Source organism: Hypomesus nipponensis, chromosome 14 (assembly GCF_054491055.1).
Source record: "Hypomesus nipponensis isolate SF chromosome 14, ASM5449105v1, whole genome shotgun sequence".
Lineage (NCBI taxonomy): Eukaryota > Metazoa > Chordata > Actinopteri > Osmeriformes > Osmeridae > Hypomesus > Hypomesus nipponensis.
In genome coordinates this window covers 12,834,795-12,862,729 of record NC_140374.1, presented here as the reverse complement: position 1 = coordinate 12,862,729, position 27,935 = coordinate 12,834,795, and the positions used below count along the sequence as shown (strand labels likewise).

At 45.8% G+C, this 27,935-nt stretch overlaps 1 protein-coding gene across 1 annotated transcript; it reads left to right on the top strand.

Moving 5' to 3' along the window:
• The first annotated feature begins 347 nt into the window (after nt 1–347).
• Nucleotides 348–27,416, top strand: LOC146258662 (copine-8-like). The gene is made up of 20 exons (XM_084671766.1): nt 348–450; nt 6,753–6,793; nt 9,374–9,420; nt 9,942–10,045; nt 12,549–12,588; nt 14,753–14,829; nt 16,919–16,982; nt 18,277–18,380; nt 19,339–19,443; nt 20,132–20,173; nt 20,474–20,549; nt 21,088–21,144; nt 21,495–21,556; nt 21,814–21,860; nt 22,123–22,304; nt 23,664–23,791; nt 25,230–25,332; nt 26,108–26,165; nt 26,829–26,902; nt 27,210–27,416. The coding sequence occupies exons 1-20, from the start codon at nt 368–370 to the stop codon at nt 27,414–27,416; spliced, it is 1,701 nt and encodes a 566-aa protein (XP_084527892.1). The 5' UTR covers nt 348–367.
• The last annotated feature ends 519 nt before the right edge of the window (nt 27,417–27,935 follow it).

The window sequence follows — 27,935 nt, the reverse complement described above, 5'->3', positions numbered from 1 at the left end:
ATTATCATAGGAGTTGTGCACTATTCTAGTATACATTATGCTACAAGCTAATACATGAATTGTATTTTCATTTTATTTAGAAGAACGTACTTAATTTAGGTAGACTTCACATATCTCTGTTGTGCCTAAGGGTAATTAAACAGTCGCCTCCTCCTGCTCTTCCCGCCCTTTGAATTGACATCGACTCCCATTCAACGTTGAAGGAGAGGAACCTCTAGACGGTCCGGCGCACATACACGACGCGCTCTGCTGTGGTACAGAAGCTGCAGTTTCCAAACGCTTGCCACGACGACTGAGGTTCGTGCTTTTGTCCCCATGCTGCCGATTAAGCACTGGATAAAGGAATATGTCGACTACTAATAGCTTTATGAACATGGCGTGTATTGGAGACTTTGATCCTTTCACCGCTGCTATTCCTGCCACCAAAGTTGAGCTCACAGTGTCGTGTCGGTGAGTAGAGGGATTTTCAAACCATTCTTTCAATTTCCAAACACTGTTATTTTGGAGGATATTATTGTGATTTGTGTCTATAATTTAACATAAATAAGTGAATATGATTTCTGCTGTGCGTGAACGGTGTAGCTGTAATAATAAAAAAAACTGAAGGAAGCTATCGTATTATCAGGGTAGTTAACATGAACCCCTGTCGTTTCCACACCCAGGTCAGTTCATCAGTTCTATGCATTTGCATAGATAACATGCAAATACTTTGTAACGTTTAGCTTACAAGAGAATGAGGATGATTATTTGGTGATGGTATCAAACAAACCTTTTACTCTTGGCTACTTATCTGGATAGGTTTGGAGATATTAACATTTGGCGCTTCATTTGGCTACTCATTAACAAAAAAAATTGAGTTAAAGACAAGGGAAGCTAGAATAATTTGTGAAGCTTACGCCGCATTTTCCCTTAAAGAGCTGTAGCCCAACTTCCAGTCAGATACAACTGACTGTACGCAGCTGTCTGTGTTGCGTAAGAGCCACGCGCGTTCCTCACCCTCAGGTCCTCCTCGGTTGAGGTTTCACCAGTGTTGATGCTGCTGCTGCTGGTCTCAAGAACATTCATTTACACTTATTCCTCAATCAAAGGTGCACAGACACTCAGAATTGCCCTAATTTGAAGTCAATTATTCTCCCAGCATATCACTTAAATCTTCGTGTGCAAAGCCATTCTTTTGAGATATATGTTGTCTGAGGTTGGCGTTCTTAAATGTTATGTTTTGGGTACTATATGGTTGAAGCTTTGAGCACAACAGTATTACAGTCAAATGCCCCAAATTACATTTGACATTAAATTGCATCTTACAACAACGCAGAGGTGAAATTAATCTTTGTTTATTTGCGCAGTGAGCCTGCTGGACAATGATACTGATTTGAATACAATCATAAATATCATGACACCATTTGTTGAAACGTCCACTGAAAATACGAAACGGGAAAAACTAAATGACACCATAAAAATGTAATTCATTGCATGGTGTAGTGAGACGGAAGAGATGACACTTTGATCAGCTACCTCTTCCAATGTGTGGGCTACAATGACCAGCTCCCTGCACTTTACATCAGTGTGATCAAACTGTATCTGCCATCTGCTGGAACAACATCCTGTCTACTCTCTACGTCTTTGACGACTGATGAGCGGCTATCACCCTTGATCACCAGCGCTCATTAATACATGCAGAATTTCCCTGACTGTTGGATGAAGCGCCTGGCGGCTTTTAAGGGCCGTTTAGATTTACATTTACATGTATTCATTTAGCGGACGCTTTTATCCACAGCGACTAGCAAGAGAGAGCTTTACAAAAGTCCATAGGTGACTGATCATAACAACGAGATAGCCCCAAACATTGCGGGCATCCAAAACATGAACCATACATTGTGAAAAAAAACAAATAAGTGCCAAAGGGAAGAACCATAAGAGCATGCAGTTATACAAGTTACAATTAAACAAAATAAACCTCGAAAAGTGGAAGAGTGTACCTGTAGGAAAGCAATCAACAGTAAAATATTTCTTAGCGAGTACAATCATTTAAATCTGTTACAGCTAACCAACAAGAGCAACAAGTCTCTCAATAAGAGTCATTGTGATCCTGGAGGAAACTAGCATCAGGTAGATCAGGTAGATCAAACAGTGTTGGGTAGAGGGAATGTTTCCAATCTAGGAGAGTGTTTCAGTCTTGTTATCTCTGCTACTGTCATCTCCCTGAACCGTGGGGGGCAGATAGACGGTCTCACAGTCAACCTTTGGGCACACAAGAGCCGGAGAATTCTTTTGAAGAATTGACATGTTGCGACAAGGCTGTATTGAAGTCAGGCACCCACCTGCAGTGAGCTAGGTCAATATGTCACTGTGGATAGTTCATATTCCTTGAGAAAGGTGACAAAAGACTGTCTCCTGTAAATTGAGGTTATTCCTGTACAGAAGCCACATGCAACAGCAATACATTTGTTACATTACAATGTGTTCTACCCAGCTGGTGATCCGAGCTACCCCAGATATTCTCCAAGGAACATGCTGCACCTGCTTTGGAATTATTATTGTGTTAGTAGCAGTGTGCGTTATGTTTGTAGAATAAGCTGTTTTGACACTGCAGTTAGGCTGTGTTTCTTTATCCACGGGGATATTGCAGTGCTGTAGAATTGACCATGCAGTTATCAATGGTACCTGCATGGGTAGATCAGCGACGCTGATCCATTTTAATGTATTCATTTAGCAAACACTTGTATCCCCAGTGACGCACAGGGAGGGCATTTGAACAGCAGACCTCTTGATCTGCAATCAAGTGCCCTTCCGCTGAGCTACATCCATCCCAATTTTCCACGTACAGGCTCAGCATAATACAAGCACATTGCAGACTCTGCAAGAATGAATCCAACAGAACATCAGGGGCCACCGTCCTGGAGATGATCAAGTCGTAGGTTCACATGATGACATGGGGGTTTAGGAGGTCAAAGAGGGCTTAACGGTCCATAGACAATAGCACGGCAAATCAGCCCTCATGGCCATGGGTTTCCAGGGTAACAGGGAACAACGGCGGCAAGGTGGTGCCAGTGGCATAGGGGCCCGACCCAGGGGGGGTCGTGCTGAGCGGCCACGATAATGAGCTTTTGAAGGAACCATTCGGTCTAATTACGGCACAGTCAGCTCCTCTGCTTTAACTAGTTAGCGGAGAAGACATTGCCTCTATCGCTTTCACACGCTGCCTCTCACTGGAGCTCCCTCTCCACCTCGGCCGCCCACGCAAAGATTTACCTTCTCCATCATCAAGTTTGTTTAACAACCAGATGTTATTCGATGTTCCCTGTTCACTTCTCTGGGCGAGGGTCATACGCCGCAATTTCTTTCCCAAGAAAGACACTCCTCTTCTTTTTTGTTCAAAGGTTGATTGATCCTAAAACTCTCGTTAGGTCTATTCGCAACCAAATCAATGGACTTCAGTCAAACCAATAAGCAGGCCTTCCCCAGAGAGGAGTGCCATGTTGCTTTGTTGACATGAAATGATTGAAGTCTGTGACCACACTAAGAGCCTTTATAGAAATCACCTTGGCTGTCATGAGAACGAAGCAACTGATGCAGGCTTAAAAACATCTCATTTAGCTGATACTTGCATTCCCATTGTGGGAATATGCAGATGCTCTAACCATAACCTAATACAGCCCACACTCTTCATCAACACGCTTCAGTAATTAGCTCTTGAATGAAGCACACTTGCATTTAGGTACCATGACCGACGCATTAATAACTACAACAAACATCTAGGGACATATACTTCTATGTAAATATATATATATACTTAGAAGATGCAGTGTATACTGGGTCATGTAGTGTAAAGTTTAAAGACTAATGCTGGTCATCTACGGAAGATATGCGCTCTAACAGATTTTTCTCATGATTATCAATATTCTATCACTCGCTGTCATCTTTGAACGACCACGCGGAGGACCGGAGATTCAGCACCGCAAAGGGCAAGTGAGGAAGGAAGCAGAACTGACAAGCGAAGCCGTGGCACCTGTGACAGTGGTGCCGCACAGCTAGGCTCAGCTCCACCAGCTGCCGTTGTTGTGGTGTACTGGATATGAGTGAAGTCGGGGGCAGGGCAGTTAGTGGTAGGGGTATAACCGAGTTCAATTGCTTAAACTCACACCTCAATATGCTGTAAATGCTCCTCCGCCTACCTCATTGAATTACCAGCTTTTCTATGGTGGAGCCGGGTGGGTCAGAGAGGGTGGTCAGCTGCCTGGGTGACTCACAAGACCACATGAAACCCCAAACAGGGCAAGTGTTGAAGAGGCAAGCTGTGCATTGACACTTCTGACACGTAGGCTAGGGAAGCGTCAAGGTCTGTGAGTCACTGGGTTTTCCCCTGCCTCAGCACAGTCTCGCAAGGACAAAATATCACATTGACGGTTCATCAATAGAAATCGAATGTGGTGGGTCAATGGCGTCGATAGTCCTTTGAATATTGAGAATCATCAAGGGAGCATATTGTGTTCCCTTGATGACCCTTGATGTCATGTTCCTTAGTCCTTTTTTTTCCCCTTTTCCTTTTAGCGATGAACCTTCGGAAGAAACACGTCCGTGTAAGCCTGATCTGCACTGACTTGTCAGGGGAAGTTTCCCTCCTTGCATGTGGAGCTGAAGTGGGATGTCTTGTCTTCCATGTTGGTTGACTGACGTAACTGCTGGGATTCCAAATGTAATTCTGATGTGATGGGACTATGTTGGTAAATGTTTGATGATCAGCAAGTCACTCCTCTTGGCCTATCTTGAAGTTCCTGGGCTGCCCATGGTGGCAGGGACCATTTTAAGATCTGTCCTGAATGACCAGTCAGAGGCAGGCAACTGCCCTCAGGTACAGGGGCACCAGCTGGTGCCTAACTCAGCCCCATTCTCTCTTTCTTTTATATCACACACACACACACGCACGCACGCACACACACACACACACACACACACACACACACACACACACACACACACACACACACACACACACACACACACACCTCCCTCTCTCTTCCTCCTCTTTCGTCTTCTCTCCTTCCCGTCTTAAGCTTGGCTCAGCCAATGGCTTCCGGAGATTTCCTCTTGCTAGGTATGGCATTTTGTGTTGAAGGTCCCTCATTCCACTCATCTGACATGCGTGCTCAGTTGATGCGACCAGCCCCAATTCTATCGCTTGTGATCACTTTTTTTGTTGTTGTGGTCTTTCAGCCCAGTGGATGCCAGTGGGCGTGCTCTAACAGAGGTAGCCAAGCGTGCCGTTATACCATCTGGGGCGTACGGGGATGAGCGCAAGATGGGTGGCTGATCTAGATACATCACTAGTAATCAATCGCCTAAAGACACTCTCTGCTTGTCACAAAGCAGCGCATCCCCCTAGCTAGCATGATAGTGAGAAGCTCATCTGCGTGTCATGCAGGCCCCTTGCCGGATGGATGCCCATTCTTATATATTTTTGTTGCCTCTTCAAGTCAGTATTATTACGACTCACAGCCCTCTCAAAGAACACAGACCTATGAAAGGTTTGGGGGTTTTAATGTAAGCTTTGGCTGTGGTTCAAGCTGTGAGAAGAGTCTGCTTCAGTTCCTTCCTGTGTTTGGACTGACTTAGTTGCCAGCGCTGCAAACCCTGAACCTGGTGTACTGTGACTAACAGAGTGGAACCACACACAACAGCCCTGCTGTTGCAGCCTCTGGTGTAGCATGCTGGGACTCCCTGCCGACCCCAGGTTGTGTGCCAGTCCTTCCTTCTTCCTCTTTATCTTCGCTCCACCTCATCTCTGGTGCCCTAGTGTTGTTGTTGTTGTTGCATGAATATTTAATCTCCTCTCTGCCTGTTAACAGCAGCATCCCTTCATTGCTCCGAGCATCTGTTTGGGACTCTTCTGTACATTAAAGGCACTGTCAGTTTGTTCAAACACAGATTTTCTTTTTTAACAATGAAGATATTTGATTGCAGGCGGTTTCTGAGCTTGTCGGACCTTCTATCCAAGCCTGAGGGTTCCATAGGCGTGGACTTCTATATACATTTAAATATTTGATTGACGCTTCAAGAGGAGGGGGAAGGGACACATGTTGATAGTTTAGGTGTGCTCATTTGGTATGTGTACTGGGAAGAGATTGGAATATTCTGCTTGTTGGTTGAACATGTACTGATAGTTGATCTGAGAACACCTCAATGCCTGATGTTTAGGCCTAAACGTAAATGTAAATTACTATGAAAATATCTTGTACCTTTGTGAGGATTCATTTAGCAGGTATCAACCAGAAACAAATGACACAAAGACAAAAAAAAACAGATGCACAAAAGATAACACCATAGAAATTTAGACTGAAAAACTGACTGTTTCTGTTAGCAAATTAAATAATCCATAAATAACCTTTCAATGCCCATTGTTTTTGGCAGCCCTTAAAGGGCAACTTTCTAGACCAGTTAAAGCATTTGGCCAGCCACCTCAAAATGATGCATTCAGGTGAAAAATGGTAAGTTTGGGGGAATGTTTCTACATATCTGACATGGTATTATTAGAAGCCTTTTGATTGTGAAGGAGGAGGGTTAGGGTAAAGGTTAGGCTTTCTGGATAATTAGCTCAACATTTGTGACTACTCCTCTGAGGATCAGTAAACCCACTACAAAGGAACTGGCCATATAAAGGGTGACCTCCAAGTTCCAGAAAGACGGGCTGTTTCCTATGACATCATACCGTGCATTTTCGAAATCGACTTGACTCTGTTTCTCTTCCTTTTCAGAAACCTGCTGGACAGAGATACATTTTCCAAATCGGACCCAAGTAGGTCTCCTGTGACACACGTGCACCCACGCATATACACATCGACTTCAACCCCCCCACCCCCCACCCCCAATGAATCAGTAGACATTTGCATATGTCAGAGGTTGCATGCGTCACAGGGGACGTCAACATGAGTGAGAGGCAGCAGGGCATCTTCATCGACACCCTCCCACAGCCCTGGCTACTGTTGGGGTTCCACCTCCATGGGCGCTCGCCGGCCACCAGTGCTCCAGGGGCCTCTGTCAGCAGTTTGGGGGGGAGGTCGGGCTCGGGGGGCTGGGGAAGAGGACGGAAGGAGGGTGGCATCCAAGAGGCTCGCCGTACGTTTATCCAAGGAGGCACTTGTGCTGCCTCTGTGTCTCTGTGCTGCTGACGGTACTGGACCCAGTCACACAGGATTAGACTACCTCAGCAGGCCAGGGGGCCCAGGCCGACACACACACACACACACACGGAGGCCTCAGGGATCCTCACGTACGACATCCACTATCTTATATGGCCGGACAGTGTTCAACATGTGTTTGTTGGTTTGTTTCGAGTTGCCTGTTAGTCATTGTGTCTTGACGTGCCTTTGACACCATTCTGTTCGACCATTCACCTTTTGTTGAATCTGCATCACCAGTTTTCTGTCATACACTGGTTTATTGGTCGTTTAATTCAGAATGGAAAGCGTTCACATTTTCCAAAGAAACACTCTTGGTTGTTTTTCTCCAAAAAGCTGTGGCTGTTTGACGGTGTGCGATGTGCATGTTGGGCTCGGACACGTCTCATGGAGCCCACATGCGTCTCTGCGCTTCATTAGAGGATGAAAGGAGCTATGTGCATTCCCACAGCTGAGCTCCCTCTCACGGCACCACATACACACCATATACACCATACACACCCTACTACACACCATATACACCATACACACCCTACTACACACCATATACACCATACACACCCTACTACACACCATATACACCATACACACCCTACTACACACCATATACACCATACACACCCTACTACACACCATATACACCATACACATCATACTACACACTATATACACCATACACATCATACTACACACTATATACACCATACACATCATACTACACACTATATACACCACACACACCCTACTACACACCATATACACCATACACACCCTACTACACACCATATACACCATACACACCCTACTACACACCATTTACAACATACACACCATACACTCCATATACAACATACACACCCCACCCCTTAGCATACAGACCATACACGACATACACAACATACACTCCATACACACCATACACAGCACTTACACATTCTACACACCCTAAACAACATACACAGTGCACAACATAAACCATCCACACCATACATACCAGCCACACCCTGCACAACATACAGTATACCCCAGACATACTACACACACCCTGCACAACATACAGTATACCCCAGACATACTACACACACCCTGCACAACATACAGTATACCCCAGACATACTACACACACCCTGCACAACATACAGTATACCCCAGACATACTACACACACCCTGCACAACATACAGTATACCCCAGACATACTACACACACCCTGCACAACATACAGTATACCCCAGACATACTACACACACCCTGCACAACATACAGTATACCCCAGACATACTACACACACCCTGCACAACATACAGTATACCCCAGACATACTATACACACCATATACAGCGTACCGCAGTCTCTCCGCCACAGCTCTCCAGTGGAAACACATTTAAGCCCAGGCAGTCTGCTATGCTGTTGTGGGCTAACAGCCAGGCGCGGGTGCAGGCTCGCTAGCTAATGGGCTTGCTTCCAATGATCTTGCAGTAAGTGCTTGGTGCGCTGAGCTAGCAAGGGCAGACAGAGGCTTATTGCAGTCTCTCAAGTTGTGCTATCATATCCAGTCAGGTGGAATGGGATGGAAGGGTGGGTTTTGACCTTGCCGATGAGGTGTGTTGGTAGGGACGCTCCCAAAGGAAAGAAGTGGCTGGCTCCGATTACAGCAATAAGCATCATTGGGCTTCAAACAGATGGGTTTTGCTTTCAGGTGGAATGGGTTTGTTTGTGTCTGCGTGGGCTTTGCGTATAGTAAGCATCTGTGTGTGTGTGTGTCAGAGTTAAGTTGCTTGAATCAGCCAGATGCGATCATACTGTAGCGGTCCACCAGGGGAAAGTACCGCCTGCTTACAAGTGTAACCAACCAGCTGACCGATCAAGGTTTAATTGTAGTGTTTCCACCCCCCTCCCCCTGCCTCTTGCATGATCCTCCCCCCACACACACACACACACAGTGTCAATCAATCCATCAAACAATAACATTCCCACTTAAATATACCAAGGCCTATTGCACTGTATTCTCTCAAGGACTTGTGAAGTCGAGGCCTTTTGTCCCGACAAAAGACAATCGCACACGCAAAGCAAAGTACAGTTATATTGTGATATTGAATAAGAGCCTTTCTTCTAGTATGTAACCTTGAAGAATAAATGTGCCTTTAGCTGCTGTTTTAACACTATCTTTCTCCCTTTGCTCTAATGTCTTTTTGACAGTTTGTGTGCTGTACACTCAAGGAATTGCCAACAGAGAATGGAGAGAGGTAAGTTCAGGCGAGGGGCAAGTGGGTTCCAAGCCCCTAAATCTTTCCAAACATAGATACAAGGCTGTGCCCACAAGTTAGTAGAGTAACCTAAGTTGTAAAGTAACTTGCTAAGTGTGAGCGCATTTCTATGTGGGTTACATCCGGCTATTAAAGCTACACATAATGATATGATTACAATCACAACTTAGCTTCTTAAGAGTTAAGACGCTGGGAAATCACCACATGCAGTGTACAATACTGATCCTTTAAAGGTCATACTGATTGCTTGCAGATTGAAGACCTTTGCTGCAAAGCAGGAGCCTTTCATGTGCTGCCCTCATTTAGTGATTAAAGAGAATAATTTCAGATTAGGGCGACGTTAAAAAAAGGAACGTGGCAGTTTTAGAAGCACACTTCATATCTTTTTTTAGAGGTTGGCTGCTACTTATTGCCAAAACATATGACAAAATCAATCTTAAATGATTTTATATGATTCACTACCCCCCACACAATGCCCTTAATTCTTTACTCTCTCTTAGTTTTGCCGGACGGAGGTTATAGATAACACTCTGAATCCAGACTTTGTCCGCAAATTCATCCTAGACTACTTCTTTGAAGAGAGACAGAATCTACGCTTTGACCTGTGAGTTGAGAACTGACTGTTTTGTGGGAGCCTATGCATGCTGGTGTCTGTGGGGGTGTTTTTAGGCATGCGTGGGTGCGTGAGAGTGTTGCTCTGTGTGGAGCACAAGTTGGGCTGGAAATGAAATATTCATTGAGAGTGAGGAGAGTGACGCCTCCCTTTTTCATAGCACTGTTTCAACATCAGTTCGGTCTGAATTCCACTTCTCCCAGGCATGCTTTGAGACATAACAAAATAAGTTGTTAGTGTGCGTTAGTTTGAAAACTTTTTGGCCTCATTTACAGTAATTAGTAATGTTAGTAAGATAACAAACAAAATGCAAGTCATGCATTAAGAACAGTTGCTATTTTCCCACTGCCGATACTTCACCAATATCTCATGTAGAATGCATCTGTATGTATTTTTCTGTTACATCAATTTGGCCTAACAAAGTTAAAAAATTGACAGTACTCAAAGAGTTTGATATGTTTCTATTGCATTATGGAACGTGAGCGAGTGACTAAGTGAGAAAGCTACCAAACAAGGTTGTATGTGCATGTGCGTCTCTATTGACGTGAGAGAATGTCCATCAAATGTTCTGTTTTTTTTGTTCATCGGTTGGTCGGCTGCATACGATGCGTGTGCAATGAAAAGAGATGCAGGGAGGGTGAAACACGAAGATAGTGTCCGTAGTTTGAAGGAGGTCCGGGTAGTAGGGGAGGGGGTGGTGAGAGGCTAAGAAGTAGATGAGGGATGATGGAGTATGTGTTTGCAGATTAGTGGACTCCCCACAGGGCCCGGGAGTGGGCGAGCATCAGGCTGTATTACGATCTACAGACCCGATGGCGCACAAACGACTCGCAGCCAAGAGCAGGCTGCCAAGGCTGTCGTCCACAAATGCAGACCCTCATTCCACCTCACGCACCGCCACGCACACATACACACACGCAGATGCACATGCAAACGCTCAAAAGCACCCCCCCACACACACCGACACACACACCACCGCCGCCGCCACTGTCACACACATTCACACACGCACTCAGACAGCCAGGGGGGAAATCCTGCTCAGTCACCCATCATCATCTCCTACCCTGGGAGGCTGAGCCTTTTACAGTACAGTACATCCCCAACCATTCACCTCCCTCTCTCCAGCACTCTCCTCTCACCGGCGGACATGCTCCATCACCGCTGCCTTCACATGCTGGGGACTTCCACGGAAGGAACCAATCGGACGGCACCTTCCTGTTGGGCCCAGTAGCCACTATTGACACATAAGCCTCATCCCACGAAGCTTAGTTCCCCTTTTTCTAAGCTTATATTTCTTTCGAGACTGACGGAGGCTTACTTAAGGATACCCCGGCATACAGGAGTGTAGTCATAGGGAGGCTTTAGAAGTATACCTGATGTTTTTTTAATGGACACAACCCCAGTTTTGAACCACTTATGTTAACACGTGATTTCGCTCAAAGTGCCAACAGAGTACCCGCGCCTTCACACCACTGTCGACATGTGGGGGGGATTCTGACACGAAGCGCGAGCGCGAGACGTTCCCGGGGAAAATCCTTTGCTGACGAGGGCTTCGCGTCACGAAGCCCTTTTTTTTGGGTCGGCCGTTTCCGTCCAAAATACGACCGCATGGTCTCCCCCGCCGTTTCTCCGTATCACTCCAACCTCGCTGACGAGTGTGCGTTCGTCGCCGAAATGTTCCCTGTCGTTACTCATCATGACTCTCGATTCACACAAACCCCTGAGTGTCCTCTCCGGACCACTCCGGCGGACCCAGAGAGAAGAGCGCCTCCGCCCCACTGCCCACGTGCGCGCGCCCGGCTCACGCGTCTGGCACACACTCGTGAGGTGCCCCGGGGCGTCCTCTCTGACGAACCCTTTCGAGTGTGTGTGCTTTTCCTCGTGCGCGCGCGTGTGGCCGGGTGAGACTGGGCGTGTGCAGCCAAACGTGTGCATCTGCATGGATATTTGTGTTTGTCTTTTTTTCCCTCTTCTCCATCTCCTCTCCCCGCACTCATTAAACGAATCATCGACGAACGTCGGCGAGTGGCAGAGGCCCGGGCGCGCGGCTCACGAGGCGCACCTGCGGTCGCGCGTTGCGTAACCGCGTTGCCTCGTTGTGTCGGAAATTCCATTCGTGGGGGACACCTGGTTGCCGTGTGAGAGAGTGGATGTACGGAATAGTAGTTCATTGGCAATGTCACAGAGGATGCAGAGAGCATTTGTCTCCTTTGGAGAGCGAGCGAGCGGGCTTAGGCACGTGCATGCTTGTGTGTGTGTCAGTGTGGCGTGCGATACCGTGCGCCAATTGCACGAGTCGTTGAGTCCCGTGTTTCTGTTGGGCTGTGAAGACTTTAATCATGGCCTCACTCGTGTCGTACTGTAACAAACTCATTCACTGCAATACAGGTCAATGTCAAACCATGACAGACTCAAATAAGCAATCGGTTCGAACGAGTCATCGTCTCTCAAACGAGCAATCTGTTTCAACCGTTCATCTCTCATTCATCCGCAGGTACGACCTGGACTCCAAGAGTGACAACTTGTCAAAACATGTGAGTGTCCTTTTCCTCCATTGTCCTCTTCTCTGATCACCCATCCATTCATGAGGATAGTGTCAGTCTTTGTTTTACGGTCGTGTCAGTGAATTGTAATAGTCTCCATGTACCCAAGCCTTAACACAGTATCACAAGGGGGCCCAGGTATTAGTTTGATCCTCCCAAAGTCAAACGTTGTTCATTGTCACAAAGCAATAGTGCTTTGTGTGGTTAATTGTCAACGGAGTCAGTTCTGAGTGCTTTAAAGTGCTCTCTGTGTTGTTACTGCCCTGCAGGGCATTTTTACAGGCAGGTGCATCACATAGCTGTTTGAAGGCTCTTAGACACAGCTCCTCTTCAGCTGCAAGGCTCTATCTTGCTACAGTAACACTCTTTACTCCCACAGCCTTCTAAAACGCAAACACGTCATTTGGTATTTTTCCACGTCCACCTCAGGTGTTTGTTATTTTACCTCGGAATGGTTCGACGCAGATTAGTGGCAGAGCAGATCATAGGAGTGTTCAGAGGAGGTGTCTGGAGGAATGTCTTACAGTAAGCACGCTGTTTGAAAATAGGTTACATGATCAGGATAGCATAGGACTAGACAGCCTAACAACACAGGAAAACACACACGGGTTTGTTTATTTTGTGAAAGGGTGGATTGGTTGAGGCAATAAGGCACCTTCCCCAAATCACTCAAACGCCTCTTGTCTTCGATCCGTTCTTGAGTGTCTCTGTCCGTCTGCTGTTCCCTCGCTCTGCCTGCTTGTCCGCCTCCATGCAACCGTGTGTCCGTCTGTTTTTCTGAAGGCTCTGGGAAGGCGTCATTAAGTCAGTGTCTGTCGTCCTTTCTCTTGCGACGCACCCGCGTCTATTTGTGTCATTTGGTCTGTCAGTTGTTTCACTGCGAAAGCCCCGACCCCAGCCACAGGGAGTCAGCCTCAGTATGAGGGCGCGGGGAAACGCTTGGATGCAGCCTGTCGTCACCACAGATGTGTGGGATTGAAGATGTGGAGCGCTGTCCTCCGTTCTCTCCATCCGAGGCCCATGCTCCACGCTCCTCTCACTGCCTGTAAACAACCAGGGAACCAGGGAAACCGAGGAAATGTACAGTGTCTGTCTTGGTGGATGATACAGCAGGTGTTTTCCCTTCCATGCAGGACATTACCTGGTCCGGATGAAGCCTCAGGGATAGATATATCCATAGACACTATATTTGCAGAGTAGCAAATCGTGATTATTGTACTGCGCTTGGTTGAATGCAATGTGGATTGAGTTGTATAAAAAATATAGAAACCTGTTGGTTTACCATGCAGCTGCGGTTGATCTTTGCTGCTTTCCTGCTATCTTGGTGCCTTTGGTGCCATTTTACAGACCTGAAATGATTAAAGTCCTAACAAATCTTTTGATTTAAACCCCAACAGCAATTGTTTACCACTAAAGTCTGTTTTTTTTTGAACAGTTAATGTCGGCTCTGCATGTATATACAATACAAGCCTATCTTGTGCATCCCAGATGACAAAGTCCTCTCCGGGAGAGCTGAACCGAAACAATGGCAGGTGGCTGCTCTGTCAGAGGAGGGGACAGGGGTGTGCAGGGGGCCGGGGTATGGTGGTGGATAGCGACCATGGCTGCATGGAGGGACAAGGAAGGGATGCTCAGCAACCGCAAAGATCTCCAGAGGAGCCGTCTGTCCGTTAGACCAAGCACAAATGTCACAGGGAAGACATTCCCACAGAGAGAGACAGTAGTACAGTGGGCCTTCTCGATTGTTCACTTGGTGTATACTTGGAACCACAGCAGCAGCCCCCACCCAGTCCACACTCGTACACACACTAATGGCCATCGCCACAGTAAAACAATGGTAAATGTCTATTAGCATTCTGGTGATGAATAACGAAAATGTCTTCCTTGAGACAAAGGATGTTTGCAGATGTGTGCGGGTGTGTTCGTGTGTGTCTGTGTGTGTGTGTGTGTGTGTCACATAACCAGATGGATAGTCTGTCCTAATTGAAAACGCTCCAGAATGGTATGGTAGCTCATTAAAGATTTAGTAAGCTCATGGTATGTGGAAAATTCTACAATAAATAGTGTGCTGCATATTGATGTCCACAATTACACTTCATTTGAATTGGAAGCTAAAAGCTCTCTTTCTCTTGTGTGTGTGTGTATGTGTGTGTAGGATTTTCTGGGCCAGGCTTTCTGTACCCTGGGGGAGGTGGTGGGATCCATGGGTTGTCGCATGGAGAAACCCCTAATGTAAGTAACACACACTCACAAAGACACACTCCGAAACACACATGTTGCCCTGCCTCTGCTGTTTTGGAATGGTCCTCATAATTAGAAGCTTAGAGGCAAACTCAAATGAGATGGTTTTAAGGCTGCCGCTGTATTTAATTAGCATTGTCAGCAGTTCATTGTGCATCCATCACAGCTGGGTCCAGTATTACTGCAATTATGGCAAATTCAAGGATGGATTTCAATCAGTCACAATTGAAAAATAAAAAATGTGCTGTCCTGCCGCCGATACCTTGAATCGAGTGAAAACAGAACTTGCATGCTGAAATGAAAATTTGCTTCATTGTCTCCGGCCTTTGTGAATTGCGAGTTAGCAGAACGGGAACAATCGGCAGCTTTCACTGTGAGATTAATAAATAACGAGACCCCTATAGGGTCTTAATGGAATCCACTTAATAGGAAGCCCGCCAGCCCTCCTCCCCCACCACCACCACCACCACCAAACATACACACACACACACAAAAGGTGTGTACACCAACGAAACCACCCATGTTCTCTCCATTGATCCACGCGTTGGACGCCTCTCCTACTCCACAGGTTTTCGGAGAGTCTCTATCACCTGCGTTGATGTTGTTTTAAAGGGTTCGTGTGGAGCGAATGTGTTGCTGGACATTTTCTTTTTTTTTTTTATACCAAAACCATTGACCTGTGCTCTGCTTGAGAGCTGCGCGTATTCTGAGCCCTTGCGCCCTGTCGTCTCTGCTCTGTGTGAATGGGATCCTGCCTCCTGTGTAGGTGTGTGTGTGTTTCTGGCTGAATCAATGAGCAGTTGCAGCTGAATAGGCCCGACGAAGAAGGACGCTGAAGACAATGACGTAACATGGAAGGATGTACCGCTGTCGTTCCGTTACGTAATCAACCCCCTCAGCCAGCACTCATTCAGCGCATGTGTGTGTGTGTGTGTGTGGGGGGGGGGACGGGACACACACGACTCTGCTCTCTTTGTGCGTGGGCGTGTGTGTGTGAACATCCAGTTCACTGCCCCAAAGAGCGGCACCTCCATTTACATGAATAAAAAACATCGCAGCCGAGTGCTCAGTGAAGTGCGTGGAGATTGCACAAATAAAGATCCATGCGCCAGATGACCATACGCACCAAGCACTCCCTACCACTGTTGCTGTTGGAGGTGTTAGCTCCTAAACAGGATGTATACTGTAGAATTGGTACAAATGATACACGGTTATGTCAGGTATATTACATTATCTGACTAGAATTATTGTCCTCCTACTGAGGTTTTTAGCATGAATCATTGTCAAAGGTAGTCATTTATATATACAGCGTACAATTACAATTATCACGATTGTGTCGTGAAAAGTGTATCAAACCAACGGGGGAGGATTTAGAAGACAGTGTTTAGTTCTAAAGGACCTCTGTTGCTACAGCGTACAGCATGGTTCTACAGGTGATGGCGAGCAGGCAGAGAAAATGGGCAATAGGAGATTCAGGTTGTCACCGTGTATTCACTGCTAATCCCTTTTGGATCTGTACTCTTTTTCAAAAGCTCCCTCCCTTGTCCATGTGCTCCACTTCTAACTTGCGGTCTCTCTCTCTGTCTCCTTCTCTTCTCCTTTTCCTCGGCCGGTCTTTCTTTCTCATTATCTTTTCCATTCTCTGTCTCTCTGTCTCTCTTTCCTCTCTCCCTTTTTTTTACCTCCTCTACAAGTCCATGGTTTTATGCTTACGGAGGGAGTTAATCTCAGAAAGAGTTTCCCCGCGCTCCAAAAACCCTCAAGTCTAGAACGTTCCTTTTGTCCTCCTCAAACCCACTTGAATTTCATAGATGTCTCCATGCATGTAGCTGCATAATCTCTGTGCCATTACAGAGCCCTACTTAACAACATGACCCAACATCCCTCCCCAGTCCAAACCCAGCCCCTGGTCCTGACATTCATTGGACTATTTATAGTCGTGGTCGGTTTCTCTTGGCATCACTCTCTAAATGTGAAGAAATGTTATTTTGTCAAGCTAATGACTGTTGGTAAAGGAAACACGGCCCTGTAAACACTGAAATGGAGAGTGAAACTGTCTGTCTCTCGTGTGTTTTTACAGTGGTATTCCTGGAAAGAAGTGTGGCACCATCATTGTCAGAGCAGAGGAGCTGAGCAACTGCAGGGTAAATATTGCTTCACAATCGTGAATGTTTGTCCTTCATAAGCAAATACTTTTCTTGTTTCTTTTTTTATTTCTAATTGCGCCACCCCGTCTTAGAAAGACATATAGTTTGTTTTTATTAAACTGTTAAATACACCACCTACATGAAGCAGGTTTTTTCTGGTGATATGGCGGCACGTTTTTCTGCATGGTGCGTGTAGTACAGTACCAGTACACACACACATACATATTCCCACATTTTCATAGGTACACAGCAGATATGTATTGCATAATTAATTGATAAAGTACATTACTTTCGATCCTTAGCTTCCCATCTCCCTGGACCACCTGCTCTTTCTTTTTTTTATGTACAGTTTGTAGTTTTGCTGTGATGCTTTTCATTGCGTTCCATAATTGTAATTTTCATATTAATTAAACATGTACGTCAATTGCATTGTGAATCAGGTTAAGATATATATATATATATATATATATTTATATATATTTATATTTATATTTATATATATATATATATATATATATATATATATATATATATATATATATATATATATATATATATAGACTACTACTAACAGGCAGTACCAGATCAGAATCAGTATTTTTGTATTTTAGTTTATAGGCTGAGTTCATTAAATATGGCTTTCTACTAATATAGTTCGGTTTTACTTGTACTCTGTAAGTGGTACAAATATATTGATCTGTTAATGATATTGTATAGTCAATGGTGACTTTGTTTAATGTTTAATGTTTCATTCTTCCTGGTCCATATACCTTTTCCATTTCTGTACTAATGCTGCAATCAGCTGGTTTAGCTTCTGTATTGAGCAAACATTAGCATGTATTTCAGACAAATAGGACATTCAGGCCTTTTTATTAATGATATAATTTAAAGTACAGTACAACAAGCACATTCTGTACTGGTCCAGTGCTGCCCACACACAAACCAAAACTATAGCTGCACGCACGTACAGAGAAGAAAATACGCACACTCCTAGTTGCACACATGAGCAGATATGTATGCAGACACACTCACCCACTCACTCACTCACTCACTCACCCAAATCGTATTACACTTAAACGAATGACCAGGTTTCAAGGCGAGAGAGCCCATGTGCTCTGTGGACATGTCTTCATTGAGTACATGAATGGAATTGGGCATTGATTCCTGCCCTGCAAGGGGCCTGCTGTTCTCCACTAACCCTATCAACTCAATTTGATTGAATTTGATTGGGCCTTCTTGGTCCAATATAATCTTTGCTATTCTTTTCCCTCCATCTTCACCCACCCTATAGGAGTCAGTGATGTTGCAGTTTTGCGGCAACAAGCTAGACAAGAAAGACTTTTTCGGGAAGTCCGACCCCTTCCTCGTCTTCTACCGCAGCAACGAGGACGGATCGTAAGTTGACCGCACCGACCACCGCGATGAGACACGCGCTGTTCTCCGAAAACCACTGAGCGCTACGCCATCGTGTCGTATTTCCAGCCCCAATTGGATGTTTTTCATTTCCGTACACGTGGACATGGAAGTCCTCTAATGCACGTAGACAGGAAGCAATATTGTTCACGCTCCAAAAAACCTTTCACTTAAAGGATGTTATAGGCGACACTGTCATGTTACATAACAGCCGAAAGGAAACACTGAATGCGTGTCCTCCGTGTCCTCGCCGATGCCAAAAAGACAAAGGGACGGGATAGGAGATGGGTGTGGGAGGGAGGGAGGGAGGGAGGGAGTGAGGGAGGGAGGGAGGGAGGGAGGGAGGGAGGGAGGGAGGGAGGGAGGGAGGGAGGGAGGGAGGGAGGGAGGGAGGGAGGGAGGGAGGGAGGGAGGGAGGGAGGGAGGGAGGTGAAAACCAGGAATGAGGAAAAGGCAAAGAAAGACGATCGAAGAATGCGAGGCGCATGGGGGCGGCTCGCGGCCGGAGCAGGCTTCATCTGTGGTCAAGCACAGACTCCATGGGAAGCCATGGGCGGCAGATGCTTTTATCCGCGCTGACTTCCAAGTCAGGCACGTAACCCATTCTCCTTTAGTGCAGCTGGGTTATTTTACTGAAGCCGGCTCCGTATTTGGCTTCAGGGTAGAACAGGCCGCACAGATCCCCTCTGCCTCTTGGAACTATACAAAAGTGGGAGCAGTTGTTGTTGTTGTACGGGGGAGTCACATGTTGAGTGTTTGGAGGGGTTGGCATAAGCAAACAAAGTTGTAAACAAAACAGTGGAAAAGGAGAAGTGCGCTGACTACATTTGGAAGTGTTTGACCCACATTTGGCAAGAGCTCTTCACTGTCTAGCTACCACAGTGTGTCCTCCTAACTGTCTGCCTGGCTGTGTGTGCACTCTCCTGCGTGGATGTGACAGCTTCACTATCTGCCACAAGACAGAGGTGGTGAAGAACACTCTGGACCCGGTGTGGCAGGCCTTTAAGATCCCAGTCCGAGCCCTCTGCAACGGGGACTACGACAGGTACGCTGCAACAGACATATGAAAGTAATTAGCCAAGCTCCTTCAGAAGTTAACTTTCGACAACCTTTTTCCCTCTCTTTTTCTTTTTTTCCTCCAATTCTGTAAAAATATTGGGGGATAGATACGTCAATGGGTTAGTCTCCCTTGTGTTGCATCCTGGTTATCAATGTGCCCTAAAATCTCTCACAAGCTTGGCGTGACGAACAAGGCGTAGAGAGCCTCATATGGGTCCAAAGTGCTTTGAGACCTGGTGGGAAAGCCAAGCTTAATAAGTCCAATACGTCATTATTGTGAAATGCTATTCCATATATGAGTTGGCAGCAGTGACTCACCGCTCTCCCCTGAGCTTGATGCTGCCTAAACAGCACACACTTAAAGTAAGCACCACTTATGAATAGACATCGATTTTACAGCCAGCAACTCATTGCTGGTTTACCCTTACACATATTAAACGTTCAAGTATGTTTTGGTAGCTGACAGCGCAGGACTCACTTAAATGTCCCCTGCCAGTCATATCTTGCATTCTTTTGTGCGCTGAATCTCAACACCGGAGCACTACCTGTCTGAAGGCTGCCAGCAGAGTCACAATCACCCTCTTACACAGATGAGCAGCTCTCCTTCTAAGAAGGCAGATTCTCAATCTCCTCCCTAATTGGTTTTTCTAATAGAATTTATCTTGTCACCACAGGAGCATAAAGGTGGAAGTGTACGACTGGGACAGAGATGGAGGGTGAGCAGGCATTAGCACTCGCTCGCTTTTTTTCCTACTTTTATTGTGTCCCACATGCACGGTTTGTCAAAGAAATTCCACATTTGCTGCCCTTTGCAAAGCTAAAGTTCTATAAGGAGACAAAATTGAGGAACAATTAAGAGATACTTTGTGTTCACCGTATATTTTCCACTAGTCATTTTCTTTTTAAATTTGTTTTGGACTCACAAGGAAAGGTATCATGGGCATTTTATTCAAGTTATTTCACAGGTGAAAGGAAACTATAATTAATAATGTCCCGCTGTGTTTTTTTTTCGTCAGTCATGACTTCATTGGAGAGTTCAGCACCAGCTACAGGGAGATGTCTAGAGGCCAGTCACAGTTCCACGTCTATGAGGTGAGAGATTTCCACTAGATAATGTGAACACGCACGCGTACATATAGTACACACGCGCGCACACACACACACACACACACACACGTACAAAGAGCCAGACACATCGAGGCTATCATTATCCTGTAAACGTTGTTCCGGACGAGGTCCCTTGACCTGAAGGCTGTCTCTTACTGCCCTGTCAACCTTTTTTATGTGTCGAACTTGAATCCTGAAGGTAAAGAGTCAATCACTACAGGTTTATAGCACATCTTGATGAGAAGACAGACAGAACAAGGGCACCAAGTAACAGATTGCAGTGTGCTTTCCCCTTCATACATCCTTATTTAAACTGTTGGTCTCAAAACAGAGCCTCCTTAGCACATCCTAACAGAGCCTGGACGATTATCTCTTGCTCTCACCCGGCCACTGTCATGGCACAGTCAATTTGATTGATGAAAGGAACCAGGCTTTGGGTCAGGATCTGCCTGCTTTGTAGCCTTTGTTTTCAACCTTGGGATCGATAAGCCGCTGAAGTAAACCCAGCCATGTTCATTTGCAGGTGCTAAATCCAAAGAAGAAAGGCAAGAAGAAGAAGAAATACCTCAACTCAGGAACGGTCAGTCAATATCTGACGCCACTCAGCTTAGAAAGGCCGCCTGCCTCCCTCAGTCTCCAATGCTGTTCCTTCTCCTGTTCATGTCATGGATGAGAACTTCTGTCCAGAACTTTGCATGCGGCTTTACTGTTTGTAACCTGCTGCTGTCCTCAGTTTTTAGGAGCACTGTTTGGAAGTGTCATTGTAGAGATTTGGAATATGACATCTATTATCTATTATGACCTTTGTCACATAACGATCTAATCACCATGGGTGGGCCGTGCTGACCTTGAAGGCACGTTTCTGAAATGCCGGCCTTTTGTCCAAACCGTCCTTTCTCTCCTTCATCGCCCACCTTGTTCCCCTGACAGGTGACTCTACTGTCGTGCCTGGTCGATACAGAGCTCTCCTTCCTTGACTATATCAAAGGCGGGTGAGTGGAGAATGAAAGCCAAGTCTCTCCTGTAGGACACCTGTGATGTAGGGAAAGCACCATGCTGACTTTACTGGAAGCAAAGCTACTCTGACCCACTTATTGTCCTCATGTGATGCAGTACACCGAGTACACCGGCACTGCTCACCACCCCCGTCCGCCTAAGCGACAATGTTACCCAGGTTGCCGCCATCACATCTCGTTTGATCGATAATTCACAACGTTCCCCTCTCCTTAATCAGATTTCTCTCTCGCAGGACTCAAATTAATTTCACGGTGGCAATCGATTTTACTGCTTCGAATGGTGAGTTACGTATTGAGTGCGTCAACGGCACATTTTGCTTGACTGTCCAACTTTTTCCCAGGCATGTGTTTCGGCTTTTCGGTTTCCACCGTGTTTGACAGTCTCTTTGATCATTTCTATTTGGTATAAAGATGCTTCACAAAACCGTTATTATTATACTCTTCAATAACTTTTTCATAACTCATGCTACTTATAGTTTTCATATAGCTTAAAGCCAAGGGGACCTGGTATTAACCATGTAAGTCTTCCCATTGGTTGTCAGGTAACCCCTCCCAGCCCACCTCGCTCCATTACATGAGCCCCTACCAGCTGAACGCCTACGCCATGGCCCTGCGGGCTGTGGGGGAGATCATCCAGGACTACGACAGCGACAAGATGTTCCCTGCTCTGGGCTTTGGTGCCAAGCTGCCCCCTGATGGTCGGGTCTCACATGAGTTTGCCCTGGTGAGAGGAGACACTTTTGTCCTCCCATATCCCCATCCTCTTCTTACTCCATCACATCCTCCTGCTATATCCCCCATCACATCCTCCTCCTATATCCCCCATCACATCCTCCTGCTATATCCCCCATCACATCCTCCTCCTATATCCCCCATCACATCCTCCTCCTATATCCCCCATCACATCCTCCTCCTATATCCCCATCACATCCTCCTTCTATATCCCCCATCACATCCTCCTCCTATATCCCCCATCACATCCCCCTCCTATATCCCCCATCACATCCTCCTCCTATATCCCCCATCACATCCTCCTCCTATATCCCCCATCACATCCTCCTCCTATATCCCCCATCACATCCTCCTGCTATATCCCCATCACATCCTCCTCCTATATCCCCCATCACATCCTCCTCCTATATCCCCCATCACATCCTCTTGCTATATGCCCCATCACATCCTCCTGCTATATCCCCGATCACATCCTCCTCCTATATCCCCATCACATCCTCCTCCTATATCCCCCATCACATCCTCCTCCTATATCCCCATCACCTCCTCCTCATATATACCCATCACATCCTCCTCCTATATCCCCCATCACATCCTCTTGCTATATTCCCGATCACATCCTCCTGCTATATCCCCGATCACATCCTCCTGCTATATCCCCATCACATCCTCCTCCTATATCCCCCATCATATCCTCCTCCTATATCCCCCATCACATCCTCTTCCTATATCTCCCATCACATCCACCTTTTCCTACATCTCCTGCTCCTTTCCTCCAACGATTCCTTCTTCTCCTACCCCTCCTCCTCTACTCTACCTGCCACCCTCCTGGCCCCTGCCCCCATCTCAAGATGTCCTCAGCCACTCACAGTGTCTTGTTCTTTCTGTACGTCCTCTCCAGATGTTTCGCCCGAGGCGTTGGCAGCCATTACAGCTGCTCAGCGTTGAGTAACACTCTCCCCAGAGGGGCCTGGGTCTGAGACAGACCCCATATGCATTTATCTAAGCATAACGGATTGACTTAGTCAGCTCTTAAGAATAGATCCCACTGAATGGAGCTTACTCTACACTTACGAACGACCAAGACTGCTGAGACTGAGGCTGTCATTATGGTCTCCTAGAAAACGGCTGGGATCATTAAAAGTGTTTCGTTTTGAGATATGTCGTTGGATATGTCGCCTATCTTCCATTGTTACTGCTATCTCACATTCACAGGAAGGATACTAAGTTTCTGAGAATGTCTGTGTTTATGGTGCATGAAGGAAATGTTTGACTAGGTTTGTTTAAAGAAAGGTTTGTCTTTCCAACTAGTTGTTTGGATGTATGTCGAGTCATCTTTCTGTCTGTGCAGAATGGAAACCCCCTGAACCCCTACTGTAGTGGGATTGAGGGGGTAATGGAGGCCTACTATCAAAGCCTGAAGTCTGTACGTCTCTACGGACCCACCCATTTCTCCCCTGTGATCAACCATGTGGCCAGGTAGGTCACAATCCATTATGCCCCCAGAACTGTACCATGTGCAGACAAATAACAGCAGTTAATCGTACAAAACAATTATTGTGCGTGCTGGAAAAACAGTTGTTATAGCATTCCTGTAGCAATATAAGCAATCAATAGTCCCTTATTGTATACATCTGTCCCTGTGCATGACCTGTGACCTATATTGCCCCCTGAGAGAAGGTAGATTGAAATAAATGTGCTAATAGTCATGGCTTAAAAAGCAAAATCAATACTCTAATGGCCTTATCATATATAAAAATGACTCCTGCTCTTTGACGTTTGAGGAAAGTAACCATTTTAGGTGTGATGATCAATAAGGTACCTTTTGGATAACAGATTTTAAATAGTAAAATAATAAAATAATGTTTTTTATGTTTTGTTTTTAAGCTCTGGCAGAAGAAATAGACACATATTATTTATGAAAATTGTCACAACTTTCACACAAACGGATGAAGAATCAGGCATCCGATTAGATTACAAACGCTGCACCAGTGCCCTCAAAAGAAAAGAAAATAAATAAAAAAACGCTTTCAAATTAGATTAGGATGATTCATGGATGCCTTCCGGCCCGATTCCTTTCATATTGCTGTGAAGACTGCAAACGCAAACAGTCAGTGGTCTCCTCAGCATCAAAAGCACTCAATGTTTCTGAGAGAGTTACGATCTGAAACAAGCAAGCCGTTCTTTATTGACCAGTGGACACGATCACCAAAAATATCACCCAATCAATTCACTTGAGCAGTAGTCGGGAAGGCTGAGCAGAACTTAGCCAGACTCAAGCTTCTTAGCGCCATGCAGCCACGCTCCACTTGGGCTTTATTATTGGAGAAGTTGTCCAGTCAGCTACAGGATTGACTGTAACAAGCTCTCTGGCCCATCGCTCATCATTACCCCTCACATCCTATCTCTCACTTTGTTGTCCACCCACGCACCTTCCAAATTGCTCCGTGGTTCAACAATTATTTCTTGGCAGTGGGCGACAAAAAAACATACCCAGAGACCTAGTTTGACACTAAGGATATCTTCTCTCTCACTCTCTCCCTCTCCCTCTCTCTCTCTCTCTCTCTCTCTCTCTCTCTCTCTCTCTCTCTCTGTCTCTCTCTCTATCTCTCTATCTCTCTCTCTCTCTCTCTCTATCTCTCTCTCTCTCTCTCTCTCTCTCTCTCTCTCTCTCTCTATCTCTCTCCAGTATATTGTTTCAACCCAGTGAGTGAGACAAGGGGGAACTCCACTCACTGTACAACCAAAGGAGGAGTTATTTGGGGTGCTCACGGAAACCCTTCTCATGATAACTTTAGAGCTCCATTTGTGCGGGGGGGGGGGGGGGGGAGTGACGTGTGTATTGTAAACATGATCTCACCTTCCACACACTTTCTACCCATCTCATTTTTGGTCTATCGGTCTCTCCCAACCTCAGGTATGCATCCGCGATGACAGATGGCTCCCAGTACTTCATCCTCCTCATCATCTCCGACGGCGTCATCACTGATATGGCGCAGACGAAGGAGTCTATCGTAAATGTGCGGACTCTGTCTGATATTCTTGGTGTGTCGTAAATGGTGGAGCAGGGAGTCAGGGGCACTGTAAAAGTTGATTGTGGCTTATAATGTATTATTGGAACGCACTTGTCGGTAATTGTTAGGCCCTATAGTCCTTTATGATATATTGCAAATAATGTATTTTTGTACTGCAAATTCCCCCGTGTAATATAATTGTGAAGTTTAATAAGATAATAATTTTCATCGTACCTCGGAGAATGGTGGTTCTCATATCTTTGTAAATTGGTGAGTCCATCTTAAGGCAAGGCAAACTTATAAAATGCTGAAAACTGTTCATAACAAAGGCATTTATCACTCCTGCCCGCCCTTGGCATCCCACTTGAGTGAGATTTGATAAGCAAAATTGCAATGCAAGGCAATGGGCAGGCACTCAGGGAGAGGATGAAAATAGGAGTCATTTATATGCTTGTCAGGCTGGCTGAGATTTAGACTTTTAGACCAAGTTATACATGCATGAAATTAGAGAGAGCGCTAATTATAGAATGATTCCCTCCAAAAATGACTCTGACGTTGGGTAACAATCCACACCTTGTAGCAGAGTTGGAAAATGTCTGTACTATCCTTTGGACTCTCCATTTACTCCCCCCTTTTAGATAAGCTATTACTATACATGCAGCGCTACTACAGATGATTTATGGACCTCTCTGAAAGCCCGTGGCATTTTTGATAAGCAAAGACTTTTGAGGTTTTAACAAGAAACTTTGATGCATGGCTTCTTTTCTTTTCCCTTCCCAAGGCTTCTTCTTTGCCCATGTCGATTATAATTGTTGGGGTTGGACCAGCAGAATTTGATGGTAAGAGTGGGAGGTGTGCGTGTGCATATGTGTGCACGGCTGTGTGCACATGCATTTCCGCTAATCCCTTTCCTTGCGTTTCACCTCTTTTCTTAAGACCCCCCCCCCTCTCTCTGTCTTCCCCAGCCAGCACACGCAGCACCCCCCTCACCCTCCTATCACCCTCTTCCAGATTTTGACAGGGGGAAATTAACTTTTTTCCCAATGGAAGTTCTGTTTAGCATGTAGACATGGCTGTTGTTGAAGACATCATTGTTTACTATTTAAACAAGCCCTTGTAAACGTATTCCAATGCAGCTGGTCTGAAAAATAGATCCCAAAAATCACTGTGCAGTAAGACACGATTTCCCTATTTTGTTGGCTATGTGCTGACTTAGCTCCATCTAATAGTGATAGGCAGATACTTTAAGCTCTACACCAACTGACAGTGTACCATGCGGTTTGACCTTAACCAGCAGTGCTCTAAAGGCTCTGCTCCATGCTTCACATAAACATCTGTTTATGATATTGAAATGTTAATATGGGTTTCTGATTTCAAGTTTTAAGCAACGTTTTAGAAAGCACCAGTAAGAAAGTAGCGGGACGTCAGCAGGGTGACACGTCCGCCCTCTTTAACGACAGCGCCATGGGGAGAGATTGTGAACAATGTGCTCCTCTCTCCAGAAATGATCGAGCTGGACGGGGATGAAGAGAGGATCTCCTCCCAAGGGAGATTTGCTGAGAGGGACATTGTTCAGGTACAGAGCTTTCCCTCAACTCATTTAGCCGAACACTCCCATCGAATGCCGTTTTGGTCAGACAATGGATGGGCTGCGTGCGTCAAACGATTGTCCCCGTCTCCCCTTCTCTCTCACGTATATACGAAATAGGATGTATTGTATATAAATGATCTGAAACATTGTATATAAATGATCTGAAACATATCAAATGATTTTCTTGGTTCAGTGTATATATATATATATATATATATATATAATCTATTTTCCTATCTTCTCTCTTTTCCTTCCCTCTCCACATTCTCATCTTCGTCCCTCCCCCCGCCAGTTTGTCCCCTTCAGAGACTACATAGACCGGCGGGGAAACCACATCCTGAGCATGGCCCGTCTGGCCAAGGAGGTGTTGGCCGAGATCCCTGACCAATTCCTCTCCTACATGAGGACCAGGGGGATCAAACCGGGTCCCTCCCCCCCTCCCTACACCCCCATCCCCGCAGTGCACCCTCTCCTCACCCGACGTGTGAGCCGAATCTGAAGAGGAAAGGCAACGCCCCATCATCGATTGGTCAATCAACAGCAACTCTGCCGACTCTACGGTTTTTTCTTCCAACAACTCTTCAGTTTTGATGGCAGCCTCTGATGACGGACACCAACTGTCCCAACTCTAACGTTGCACTTCCGCTAAACCATTGTGGGGATGTTCAGACAGGCAAAGTGGACGGAAGGATTTTCTTCCATTTTGGACGCTGCCCTTGTGAGGAAGCTCCTCCCTTCAGCGGTCAGAGGTCAGTATGAAGCGACCTGACCCAGAAGGAGCTCACGTGAACAGGAACTGGTTCAGGAGCAGGGTCTGGACAACATCTGGTCCAATCTGTGGAGAACCTTCTCAAGAACTGTCCTCTTTCAACTTCTTCTTCCTTTCTACTCCACGTCCCTCCTACAAACGGTGTCTCTCTATGTTTACAAAGGATAGTAAAAGGTACAAGGTTGATGAAGGATGATTTTTCTACCCAACAGATTTCTTGTTTTCATGGCTGGCGAGATACTTGTACAA